Here is a 13,708-nt window from a genome sequence, read left to right on the forward strand (position 1 = left end):
TCAAGATCACAATCAATCCTGCAAAGATGAAGACAGAAGGATGGAGAAAGCGCTTGGCCCTTGAATGTCCATAAATCAAAACCCACCAGGGGGAAAAAAGAATCTAAAATGTCATCTAGTCCAACCCCCCCCCCCCCAGAAGCAGGCACTCTGCTAGCTGTTCAGCCTCTGGTTAAACACATCAAATGAAGGGGAAGCCACTATCTTTTAAAGCAGTCTCTTCCATTGTCAAACAGCTCATACCATCAGGAAAATGGTGCATAAATATACTTGGGAGCACTCTTTATTCTCCTAATTATTCCAGGGAGAAATGTTCCACTTCTAATTGAGCCATTAACCTTCTGGTTTTCTGCTGAAAATCATTAATGGCCAATTTGCAGACCTTCATTCTTATACCCTGAACCATCTTTAACCTATTTCACTTCTTCCAAATACTGTACATGCTTGAAGCCTAAGAAAGAGGCGGAATCAGGAGTGGGGAAGGTGCAGGTAGAGAACAGGTAACCAACACTGCTGGCTCTCTCTCCTGAAAAATCACCCATTCCAGAATAGCTTTTCCTTTTTTAAAAAATGAGAGGGTCATCAGGGTTCCATTATGCACATTTTCATCAATGGAGTATCAGGGCAACTCCCTTATGAGAACGGGTGACAGTGTTTGGAGCTTTTCAGTTTACAGAAAAGGTGAGTTAAAGGGGAGAGGAACAAGGCAGAGGTATATAAAATTATGCATGGAGAAAGTGGCTAGAGGAAAGTTTTTTCTCCCTCTCTCCAGCACTAACACTCAGGGATATCCAGGGAAGCTGAATGTTGGAAGATTCAGGACAGACAAAAGAAATTATTCTTCACACAGCACATAATTAAACTATGGCATTCTCTTCTACAGGAGACAGATGTTACCACCAGCTTGGATTGCTATGGCAGAGGATGAGACAGGGTCGATGCAAGCCCCACGCTAAATCTCAGTTGCTGCTGGGAATCACAAGTTGCTGTTTCACTTGGCTCCTGCTTGCAAGTGGTGGTTGGCCACTGCAAGAAGAGGACGCCACACTAGATGGCCCTTTGCCCTGATCAAGCAGGGCTCTCAAAACAGGATCACATAACAGTAGAGTCAGAAGGGACCCCAAGCGTAATCTAGTCCAACCCCCAGAAACACAGGAATCACAGTGAAAGAATCCCTTTCAGAGTCTTTTAGACAAGATTCCAACGGCAGAGAGTTGACCCCCTCCCAAGGGAGTCCATTCCACTGTCAAACAGCTCTCACCGTCAGGAAGTTCTTACTAATGTTCAGCCAGAATCTCCTTTCTTGTGATGTGAATCCATTGGTTCGGTTCCTACCCTCTGGAGCAGAACTCCATCTTCATATATTTGAAGATGACTATCATATCATCTCTCAGTCTTCTCCTGGCTAAACAGACCCAGCTCCCTCAACCATTCCTCATAAACCTTTATTTCCAGGCCCTTGATTGTCTTGGTTCCCCTCCTCTGCACACGTTCCAGCTTTTCAACATCCGTCTTAAACTTATGGTCCAAGATAAAACTAATAAAGCATTTTGGGAGGTGCAAAAGGCACCACAGATACAGAACACCCCTCTAAGCAACATTCTAACCACAAGTACCCCAAACTTTAACAAAACACACAGCCACCTCCGTTACCTCGCAGTTGAACTCCATCTCAGCATCCATGGTGATAATCCGCACTGTGAAGGTCTTGGGCTGCTTTCTCTTCAGTGAGCTGAAACTCATGCGCGATGCAATGGCACCAGCCATGATGAAAGCCCTGGGGAGCCACCCCAGCTCCCAAAGGGTGCAATCGTTCCCTCCTAACTTCAGGGAAACGTTCCCAACAGTGGGAGGACTGCTTGAGGGGGAGACGGACCCCTCTACTCACTGTGCAGATGCAAATACTGAGGGGTCAAATGAGAGAAACCTCAGAGAACGACTTCACCCTTCCTGGCTTTTCTGGGGTGTTGTGGGGCGGGAGGAAAAAGCTAAGGGGTCAGCAGGACATCTAACAAGTCTCTAGGATCCTCTGTGCTTATCTCCTCTGTCAAAGGAAGGTGTTAAAGGATAAATGGAAATAAGGACACCTCTTCTTTCAAAATGGCAGGGGAAGAGGAAATGTAAAGAAATGTTTGGGGGAGAAACCACCCACGCAGCTGCCGGGCCACTCTTGCTATGAACCAACAGCTGTGTTCAGCCTTCAGAAATCGGGAGATGTCCCCAGCGACCAGAAGAGGTGATTTGGGGATAGTGGATCTGCAAGAGCTGGGCCTTGTTGTGCTTAGTAAGGTTCTGCAAGTAAGGTTTTGCACTGTTGCAAAAGCGGGCAGGTAAGGTTTTGCAATGTTCTTTTGAGAGAGAAGAGTCTGTAAAGACACGAGTTTCCTCAAACTCCGACCAAGGGTGGGACGGGAGGATGGAGTTTTCTGTCTCAAGGCATCCTTTTGAAGAAGAAACGTGAGTGGTTTCGGTGGGGAGTTTTTAAGGGGATCCCACCTCCACAAAGCAGATGGAGTGCAATTTGGAGGGAGGGCAGAGGGCCCCTTGGGGAAAACGCTGCCGCAAAGTCAAAAAGAAGGATAATGGCAATGATAATACACAACCCCAGAAACTCAGTATAAAAGGGAGGGGTGGAATTTTGGGGCATGAAAAGGAGGAAGGAACATGGGGGAAGGCTTCTAAGTGGGAAATGGTGGGAGAATTGCAAAGGGGGGGGGTGACCCAAAAATTCAATATGGGAACGGGGGTGGAGGGAGAACTTAGAATTCCTACTGTGAAACGGGGAGGGATATTCAGGGGGCCTACTTGGGGACAGGGGGAGGGGGCGCCAAGAGCTGGGGAGGGTCTCCCGCCCAGGAATGGGGGGGGGGGAGGATGCTCCTACGAAGGCACTTTTGAGGCGGGGAGGGGCGGCCTTCTTCTTTCGGACCCACCAAAGTGTCCGGGGGGTGTAGAATCTCCCTGGGGCGCTTCTCTTACTCCCCACCCCCCTCCCTGACTGGGAAACTGCCCCTCACCTCAGCCACCACAGCCTAACCTGCCACTCCTCGCCACTCTCTTCCCATTGGCTGAGACGTCCTCCCCGGAGGCGGGACGTCGGGCCTCTCCCACCTCCCCTACCCACCCCTGACGCCTAGGGATCTGTGAGGGAATGCGAGAGCTATACTTCCGGTTTCAATGCGAACGCCAGCCATTTGCGGGGGTGGGGGGGAAACGAGGAGGGGGGATAAAGCGGCAGGAACCGCTTTGTATCCCCCCCTCACCCCGAAATTATGTAGCTCTTCCATAGGTGGCCATGTACTGCGGTTCCCCACGCAATGATTTTTTTAACCTGTTTGCCGCTTTCCCACCCACCTCAGCACTTTCGGTAGAGGACCGGAAGTTTCTATATAGCTTCGTTAGGCTTGTGACCACCTTTAAGCACCTATGTTAGGAAGTGGGTGGGGGCTCTACGTCTTCCGCTCTCATGGATTGGTCGAGCGGCGCTGCCGTTCAGCCCGACATACACCCTCTTCCCCACCCACCCGCTCCTCGCTTTAGACCATAGAAGCTCCGAAGAGAGAGTGACCGATTCCCGCCTCGGCTTTGTGCTTGGAAAGGCGGACAGGCAGGAAAAGAGGCGGGACCGGGAATGGGGTGGCCGTGGGCGCCCCCTAGCGAAAGACAGAAAGAAATGGAGAAAGTAGAATTCTGAGCAGAAAAGTTTTTATCCTCTCAGAACATCTAGAACTCCTGGACAGGGCCAGATTTAGATGAAGAGAGGTCCTAGGCTATTCCATTTGTGAGGAACCTCCCCATCCTCCACCCTCACGACTAGAAGAAAATGGAAGAGTGTTTGAAATATAGTCGAGAGTGGATTTCATGCTCTTTATTCAGCTCATAGTGGTGAGGAGGAATGGAAGTTCCCCCAGAATGTCTGCTTTAAATACATTACAGTGGTACCTCAGGTTACATACGCTTCAGGTTACAGACTCCGCTAACCCAGAAATAGTGCTTCAGGTTAAGAACTTTGCTTCAGGATGAGAACAGAAATCATACATGACCCCAGTCAAGCTTGCAAAAATTTATCATTTGCCCAATAATAAATGTTGGAAATGTAAAGAAAATGAAGGTACATTCTTTCACCTTTGGTGGACGTGCCCAAGGATTAAGGCTTTCTGGGAAATGATATATAATGAAATGAAAAAGGTATTTAAATATACCTTCTTGAAGAAACCAGAGGCCTTTCTCCTGGGCATGGTCGGCCAATTGGTGTCAAAGAAGGCTAGAACTTTTTTATGTATGCTACAACAGCAGCAAGAATACTCATTGCAAAGTACTGGAAGACACAGGATCTACCCACTCTGGAAGAATGGCAGACGAAGGTGATAGACTATATATGGGACTGGCAGAAATGACTGGCAGAATCCGAGACCAGGGAGAAGAGTTAGTGGAAGAAGACTGGGAGAAATTCAAAGACTATATACAGAAATACTGTAAAATTAATGAATGTTAGAATGATGTCAGATAGAAATTAAGTGGTTTCCAGCTGTAATGTTTTAAGAGAATATGGAAAAAAAAGGTTTAGAAGCAGGTTAAAACTTATTGATAAGGATTTGCTGAATTAACAATTTGAATTGGAATACAAAAAAGGGAGGTATGAGGAGGTCTGGGAAATAAGTTAATGGAAAATAAGTTATGGAAACTTTGTGTGTTTTTAATTTTTTTTTGTATTTTTGTTATTTTTTTTATTGTATTAATATTGAAAACTTTAATAAATACCTTTTTTAAAAAAGAACAGTTTCAGGTTAAGAACGGACCTCCGGAACGAATTAAGTACTTAACCCGAGGTATCACTGTATTTACACAATGGGCCCCACGTGATTGGCTAATTCCGGGATTCTCTTGTAGGCCAATCAGGTTGCGGATTCACTTCCACCTGGAGCTGGATTGGGTGGCTCCTGTGGACCAATCAGACTGCTGCATTCTGGATCCTATTGTTCTAGGACCAATCAGACTACTGCATTCTGGATCCTATTGTTCTAGGACCAATCAGACTGCTGCATTCTGAATCGTATTGTTCCAGAACCAATCAGACTGCTGCATTTTGGATCCTATTCAACTCAGTACATAACAGTGTTATAAACAAAATTGAGTGACACCAAGGATGTTGACGGGTATTTAAAATTCTGCCGATCAGAAGGTCAGCGGTTCGAATCCCCATGACGGGGTGAGCTCCTGTTGTTCAGTCCCAGCTCCTGTCAACCTAGCAGTTAGAAAGCACATCAAAGTGCAAGTAGATAAATAGGTACTTCTCAGGCAGGAGAGGGGAGACTGCCCGCTGGGGAGCAGGCGGGCTGGCGAGGCCCCCTAGATTTAGAGGCCCTAGGCTTCAGTTTACTTAACCTATACATAAATCCAGCCCTGCTCGTGGATATCTATTAAGCTGAATGTCAGGAAACTGAAGGGTCAGGACAGATAAAAGAAAGGACTTTTGTATGGAACTCCCTCCCACAAGGAGACAGTGATGGCCACCAACCTAAAGGTAAAGGTAAAGGTACCCCTGCCCGTACGGGCCAGTCTTGACAGACTCTGGGGTTGTGCGCCCATCTCACTCAAGAGGCCAGGGGCCAGCGCTGTCCGAAGACACTTCCGGGTCACATGGCCAGCGTGACATCGCTGCTCTGGCGAGCCAGAGCTGCACACGGAAACGCCGTTTACCTTCCCGCTAGAAGCGGTCCCTATTTATCTACTTGCACCCGAGGGTGCTTTCGAACTGCTAGGTTGGCAGGCGCTGGGACCGAGCAACGGGAGCGCACCCCGCCGCAGGGATTCGAACCGCCGACCTTTCGATCGGCAAGCCACAGCGCCACCCGCGTCCCCGGCCACCAAACTAAAAGGTAAAGCTAAAGGTACCCCTGCCCGTACGGGCCAGTCTTGACAGACTCTGGGGTTGTGCGCCCATCTCACTCAAGAGGCCAGGGGCCAGCACTGTCCGGAGACACTTCCGGGTCACGTGGCCAGCGTGACAAAGCTGCATCTGGCGAGCCAGAGCCGCACACGGAAACGCCGTTTACCTTCCCGCTGGTAAGCGGTCCCTATTTATCTACTTGCACCCGGAGGTGCTTTCGAACTGCTAGGTTGGCAGGCGCTAGGACCAAGCAGCGGGAGCGCACCCCGCCGCAGGGATTCGAACCGCCGACCTTTCGATCGGCAAGTCCTAGGCGCTGAGGCTTTAACCCACAGTGCCACCTGCGTCCCTGGGCCACCAAACTAGATGGCTTTAAAAGAGAAATAGACAAATAAATGTTGTAGCTCCATTCTTACAGGTGCGTGCCTGATGTAACGTGTGTTCTTTATATTTTGTTGGAAGCCACCCAGAGTGGCTGGGGCAACCCAGTCATATGGGTGGGGTATGTAATAAATTATTATTATTATTAGGTTGAACTTCACCAAGAAGTGAAAAGTGGTCAGCTCCTCTTTTGATACATCTTTGTCCAGGATTCCCAGAATTCGATGTCCCTTCAATCTCTTCAAGAAGAGCCTGTCACATCAGGCCAAGGGCCCACCCAAGGTCAGAATCCTGTTCTCACAATGGCTGACCAGATAATACCCCCATGGGAAACCTGCAAGCAGGACCTGAGCACAAGAGCAGCACTCTCTCAACCTCTTCCCAGCAAATTAGTATTCAGAAGTACAATGCCTCCAGCAGTGGAGGTGGAACATAACCTTGGGGGGCCAGCTATACCCCATAAATGTGCCCAGTCACCTTTTAAAGCCGTCCAGGTTACTCCGATTTGCACAGTGCCCAGCAAATCCTTGTGCGGTAATTGCTTTATGCGGTTGTAATTGATAACCTGTGAAGACAGCACATCATCTAAACCCCATTCCAAATAATATTTCTGTGTAGTGTTAGCTGTGAATTTACCTTGTACAGCTCTATCGCTATAAATATAATTCCATGTATTAATAGTCACAGAAAGGCTGTAAGTGAGCAACTATTTTTATGAAACGCACCACTATGGATAAATTAACTTTTACAGAAATCTTGTTTACTGTATGATATTCTAAACCACTCAAATAAAATATATATCCAAGAAAAAAATAAAAATAAAATAAAGCCGTCCAGGTTGATAGCCATCACTTCATATCAAGTGGTCCTGAGTTCCATAGTTTTAACTACACGATTTGTGGAGAATTTTTCTTTTCTTTCTTTCTTCCTTTCTTCCTTTCTTCCTTTCTTTCTTTCGCCTGTCCCAAATATTAATCTGAATATTGCCAGAAGCGATTCACACTGCAGTACAGTGCTACCTCAGGTTAAGAACTTAATTTGTTCTGGAGGTCTGTTCTTAACCTGAAACTGTTCTTAACCTGAGGTACCACTTTAGCTAATGGGGCCTCCCGCTGCTGCTGCGCAGTTTCTTTTCTCATCCTGAAGCAAAGTTCTTAACCCAAGGTACTATTCTGGGTTAGTGGAGTCTGTAACCTGAAGCATCTGTAACCCGAGGGACCACTGTATTCTTTACATTCAGGGAGTGCCAAAGCAATGACTTGTGATATACAAACAGAGCCTTTGTCAGTTTCATCACACCTGGAGGGTGTGATCTGGCTCCCTTGTTTGAGCCGTCACAAATCGGTCCTCTGATACCTGGACTGGGGAAATGTTTACACCTGTGGCACATCCTATGTGGCATCAGTGCGGTGGCCTTGACTGTAGGCTGCTTGAACTTGAAAGCGCCTCTGAGCATGTACAGAGGGCCATATGTTATTTAGCAAACCAAGCCACCAGTGCTTCAGGAGTTTGGAAGAGTCCAGCTAAGGGCATCTGGTTTTCAGTAATCCCTGAGACCTGCTAACACCTCTTTTTTTTTTACAATTTAACCAAGTGGACTCAGTGTGGCTGAGCTTCCTCCCTCTTGACTTAACCATTTCTTACCTCCAATCTTATTGTCGTCAGGCAAACAAGCATGGGGAATTTTGCCTGAGTTTCAGAGGGTTGAACCTGTGAGGTTCTTTCCTGGCGATTTGCAATCAGTTCTCCATGGCTGGTGCAAGGCAATTGATCCAATTATTTCAATGACTTGCCTATAGCTCCTCCATCAATCACCTGCAACGGGAACGCTTTATTGAAACCCAGCCAGCGTGCTGTTCCAAAGAGATCTGTTTCCCTTAAAGCACATGCTAAGCCTCCCAAGTGGATGCTGTATCTTCTCGATTGTCACTATGGGTCATTTACAGAGTCAAAGGTATTAAAGGCTTTCATAATTCACTTCCCCAAGCTGGCCAGCACAGCATTGAAGGTGCAGACCTAAGCCTTGTCTGTGAGCCATTTGTAACATCCTAATCAGTGATTAACTTCCCGGCAGAGAGATGCTGTCATGTGCCATATACGCTGTAAGCCCCGCTTTTAAATTATATGCAGTAATGTTGCCCAAGGTTTAAATCTGGGAGCCAGTGTGGTGTAGTGCTTAGAGTGTCAGACTAAGACCTGAGAGACCAGGGTTCAAATCCCCTCTTGACAATGAAGCTCACCAGAGTAACCTGGGGCCATTTGCTGCCTCTCTCAGCCCAACCTACCTTGCATGACTGTTGTAGGGATAATAATAATAATAATTATTATTATTATTATTTATACCCCGCCCTCCCCTGCCAAGACTGGGCTCAGGGCGGCTAACAACCAATAATAAAAACAAGTTGATTAAAGTACAATTTAAAAAAAACAAGATTAAATACAACATTAAAACATTAGGATGCAGCCTCTTCACAGGAGGAGAAAGGAAAAAGAAAAGAGGGGGAGGGAATCAAACTGATTCTAAGCCAAAGGCCTGGTGGAACAACTCTGTCTTACAAGCCCTACGGAAAGAAAACAGATCCTGCAGGGCCCTGGTCTCATGAGACAGAGCGTTCCACCAGGCCGGAGCCAGTGTTGAGAAGGCCCTGGCTCTGGGTGAGGCTAATCTAACTTCCTGAGAGCCCGGGACCTCTAGGGTGTTGCTATTTATGGACCTTAAGGTCCTCCGTGGGGCATACCGGGAGAGGAGGTCCTGTAGGTCCGCATCAATCGCCTTGCACCAGCCATGGAGAACTGATTGCGATGACCATGTACGTCACCCTGAGAAAGATGTAAGATACGAATGCAATTAAATCAATCAGTTCTCAGCATCTCCAAGCAGGGCTGGGAATATCCCTGCCTGTAACCCTGGAGAGCTGCTGCCAGTCTGTGTAGGTAATACTGAGCTAGATGGACCAATAGGTCTGACTCAGTGGAAGGCTGCTCCCTGTGTTTTTAATGTAGTTAAACGTTTACTGTTCAATTACTCAGACGCACCTTTTAAAATCAATTCATCTTATCCATTAAGTGTTGTAGCCCTGCTATGATGCCCCATACCAAAGAATGCTGAAGTTTTTAAAAAAAAATTAAACAAAATTGTTCCTTTTTTATTTATTCACTTGTTTATGTTTCCAGACTTCGTCTTCTCCGCCGGATCACAAGTCTCTGTTCCTGGCTCTCATCCAAATATAATATATTAAGCGTTATTACCAAGCAAGCTCTGTCTGGACCAAAACAATTTGATTTTTGCAGAGAGAGAAAAATGACTTTGGACTTTATGCGTGAGAACCAGAAGCACGTATGGGTCTCAGGACATCAACATTTGATTGTTAGCCAAGGGGAAAGCTTTAATATGGGGGTAAAGGGGCCCCTAACCAATAGGTCCAGTCGTGACCAACTCTGGGGTTGCGGCGCTCATCTCGCTTTATTGGCCAAGGGAGCCGGCGTACAGCTTCCAGGTCATGTGGCCAGCATGACTAAGCCTCTTCTGGTGAACCAGAGCAGTGCACGGAAACGCCGTTTACCTTCCCACCGGAGCAGTACCTATTTATCTACTTGCACTTTGAGGTGCTTTCGAACTGCTAGGTTGGCAGGAGCAGGGACCGAGCAACAGGAGCTCACCCTGTCGTGGGGATTCAAACCGCCAACCTTCTGATCAGCAAGTCCTAGTCTCTGTGGTTTAATATGGGGGTGCAGAGCCTTTTTTCAGCTGGGGGCCGCATTCTATTGTGGACAATCTTCTGGGGGCCACATGCCAGTGGTGGGCGGGGCCAGGAGCAACAGTGGGCGGAGCAATCAATGTTGACTTTGCCTTTGGTACAGTGGGCTAGTTTCTACACACACACATGCATGTACACACAACACTCTCTATCCTTCAAGCAAGATGCACAATCAGAGTTCAAGGACACCGTCCAATGAAGCAGAAACATCCAATCGGGGTGCAGGAGGGGATGTGGACTGGGGAGAGTCCCAGGGCCAGACAGAGAGGCTTGGCGGGTCATGTTGTGCCCCTGGGTCTGATGGTCCCCACCTCTGATTTTTGGTACAAAGCCGGATCAGTGAGGGGTGTGGCCTGAGGGGCGTTCAAAGGGCCAGATAAAGAGGGCTAGAGGGCCACATTTGGTCCCTGCACCTGAGGTCCAGATCCTCAAAGTGTCCCTATTTTCCAGGGACAGTCCCGGATTTACAGAATCTGCCCTAGTTTCTGATTTCATCCCAGAATGATCTGCTTTTCCTTAGGACGTCCTTATTTTCATCGGATAAAAGTTGGAGGGTACAGAGTTATGGAACTCCTGAGCCAAGGAGATAAGTAACCAAAGGAAGCCCTGTATAGGGAAGGTGGATTTTTTTAAAAAAGTCAATATTTTTTTGTTATGTATGTTGAAAGCTACCTAGAGTGGCTGGGGCAACCCAGCCAGATGGACAGGGTACAAATAATAAAATTATTATTATTATTAGTGCTTTTTTTCTAAAAAAAATTTTTAGGGGTATTCTCTTTTTCCTACTCATATTGAAATACTGCCCCTCAAAGAGGTCAAGCTTAGATTCACAAAATGTTTAGGGGTATGCATACCCCCAGAAAAAAAGCACTGATTATTATTATTCTGGAATAGGATGTCCCTGTTTTCATCGGAGAAATGTTGGAGGGTATGTAGGTCTCCCACCCCGGTTTAGTTGATTAACTAAATGGGGCCAAATGGGGAGGCCTAATGGCCTTGGTCAGTCCTGCAGACCAGAGCCTAGCTAGTCCTATGGGTCAGAGCCAGAGGCCAGTTAGCCTATGGGTCAGAGGCCTAGCTAGTCTAGCATCCCAGAGATTCCCCACCACTGGGATACAGGGTGGCAGCTTCAGACTAGCAGAGTTTAGTTTCAAGTGGCAGCTCAGATTCTCCAGAGGCGCCTGAGGGCTCTGTGAAGGGGCACCGATCTCTTCAGAATCAGGCTCTTCCCTGAGGCGCCCATTGTGTTTCTTTGGCCAATCCCTCAATGTGGGTCACCTTTCTTAAGAATAGAGATAATTCACTTTCTTCAGGAGCTTTGCCAAGAGCAATTGAAATTCTCCTTTCCCTGAGAATAGAAAAAGAATTAAGCCCAAGAGTGGATTTGTCAATGTCAGACTTCATTTTCTGCACCCAGACATCCTTTCGCTCCCGTTTAAATTGAAATGCAATTGCTGGACCCGACTCCTTTTTCTGTTTTCCTTCTCCTGTCTTCCGCTCAATGATTGCATGTCCTAATTTTCGTGTTTTTGTCTTGAACATTTCAATCCGCAGGAAGCCAGAAAATGTATTTATTGGTGGCTCTTTAATAAATACATATTTAAGTTGCTAGACATTTTTAAAGGATTCAAATGAGACGATTTACAAATATGTATATAAATCTTGGGAAACATGTATACAAATCTTGGGATAAGCATTGATTAAAAATTCATTTCCAGAAGATTACTGGAATCAAGTTGTTTATTTGGGATTGCTATATTATGTTTTGAATTAGATTACCAGTAAGCTACACTCGGGGGCCTTTGCTATGTATTTCTGTTATAATTATTGAATTGCCATATTTGCTTGCCTCCTGATTTGCCGGTATTTTGCTGGAGGTATTCAGTCTCACACTGGACCTTTAGGTTTGCAAAAGTAAGGTGGATCAAAAGGCATTGTCACCCTCGAGCAGCAAATCCTCTTCTTCTTTTCAGATAAATTTATTGATTTTAACAAGGTAGACAAAAAGAAAATCGATTACACTGGCGCAGCACAGTGCAATACACTGCAAACTCTGCAATACCCTTCCACACACTGCTCATGAAGCAGAAAATAGTGGCAAGTTTTAAACTAGAGCTTGCCGATCAGAAGGTCGCCGGTTCGAAACCCCGCAACGGGGTGAGCTCCCATTGCTCTGTCCCAGCTCCTGCCAACCTAGCAGTTCGAAAGCACGTAAAAGTGCAAGTAGATAAATAGGTACCGCTCCGGCGGGAAGGTAAACGGCGTTTCCGTGCGCTGCTCTGGTTCGCCAGAAGTGGCTTGGTCATGCTGGCCACATGACCTGGAAGCTGTACGCCGGCTCCCTCGGCCAATAAAGCGAGATGAGCGCCACAACCCCAGAGTCGGCCACGACTGGACCTAACGGTCAGGGGTCCCTTTACCTTTAAAGACCCATATATTTAAGCAGGCATTGTTGGGCTAATAAGATTAATCACACTATTCTGTTTTGTTATTTATTGATATTTAACTCAATGTTTCATCAATGGCTTCTGTTTTTACCGATGTATTCCTTTGTATTTTTTGTTTTAATTGCAGTTTTCATTCTCTTTTAAAAAATACCTTTTTGTGTTTTATGTAAACTACTTACGGGTGTTATTGAAATTCTAAGGTCTCAAATATAGAATAAATGTTGTTAATTGCACAAGGTAAACACACACACATAAGTATATACATCCCATGTCTAAAATAGTACTGGAGAACAATCCAAAAGCAATCTTGGCTCTCCTGAAAACTAAATATTCCCTCTGCCTCCTTAATCCCCATTGTCTGAGAACAGGTAGGCAGATAGCAATCAGGAAAAGTTCCTGAAGGGATTCCTTTCCTGTATCTTATGAACCTCCTTTGTATTGTCATTGTTTGCCCAGATGCTCTGAATTGAGGGATGTCTGACAGGCATCCTGATTGTCTTATGCATATGTTTGTGTAAACTGTGTCTGGAACTATGTAAAACTTCCTAAATATTCAGGAATAGCACACCTTGGCCTGCCTGAGCCACAGCTACCCCACTTTATGTGAGATGTAATTTCTGACTGTTTGTAGAGAGGATATCCTGCTTCTCCACGCCAAAATGCAAACCCTTAAAAGAGTTGTTTCTTCTGGGGTCTGGGTCTCTCTTGCCTCCTTGCTAGCAGGGGAGGGAACTCTGTTGCAACAGAAAAATAAAGATCTGCCTTGCTTTCACTGCCTCCTGTCTCCATCCATTCATCTCTGACGGATCATGGACTTAGGGGACTCAGTCCCTTGGGGATTTGGGCAGCAAAAGCCAACCACCCGTTTTCTATATTGGGGTTTTGCGTATTAAACAATATATAAATAATGATGATGACGAGTGCTAGCATTATGAGATCAGCTTTCCCAAGCAAGCAAACTGTTCCTCAAACTAGCTGGAATTTTGTTTGTTGGCGGGCGAGGATCACTGGTTATATTTTGTTGTTGTTGTTTAGTCGTGTCCGACTCTTCATGACCCCATGGACCAGAGCACGCCAGGCACTTCTGTCTTCCACTGCCTCCCCCAGCTTGGTCAAACTTATGTTGGTAGCTTCAAGAACATTATCCAACCATCTCCTCCTCTGTTGTCCCCTTCTCTTTGTGCCCTCCATCTTTCCCAACATCAGGGTCTTTTCCAGGGAGTCTTCTCTTC

At 46.4% G+C, this 13,708-nt stretch overlaps 1 protein-coding gene across 17 annotated transcripts in view; it reads right to left on the reverse strand.

Moving 5' to 3' along the window:
- Positions 1 to 3,109, reverse strand: part of NF2 (NF2, moesin-ezrin-radixin like (MERLIN) tumor suppressor) — a 102,270-nt gene extending 99,161 nt beyond the window's left edge. For 4 of the 17 annotated variants that reach the window (XR_014559062.1, XR_014559063.1, XM_083717314.1 and 1 more), the window contains exon 1: positions 1,654 to 2,684. Coding sequence is in view for 7 of the 17 variants with exons in the window: in XM_083717314.1 (XP_083573440.1) it covers positions 1,654 to 1,767 (114 nt within the window). In the remaining 10 variants the exon portion in view is untranslated. Of the gene's footprint in view, positions 1 to 1,653; positions 2,685 to 3,017 lie in introns of those variants that run through there. The other 13 variants (XR_014559058.1, XR_014559059.1, XM_083717310.1 and 10 more) reach the window with 7 other exon arrangements.
- Positions 3,110 to 13,708: the final 10,599 nt, after the last annotated feature.

The sequence above is a fragment of the Podarcis gaigeae genome, assembly GCF_964106915.1.
Source record: "Podarcis gaigeae genome assembly, chromosome: 16".
Lineage (NCBI taxonomy): Eukaryota > Metazoa > Chordata > Lepidosauria > Squamata > Lacertidae > Podarcis > Podarcis gaigeae.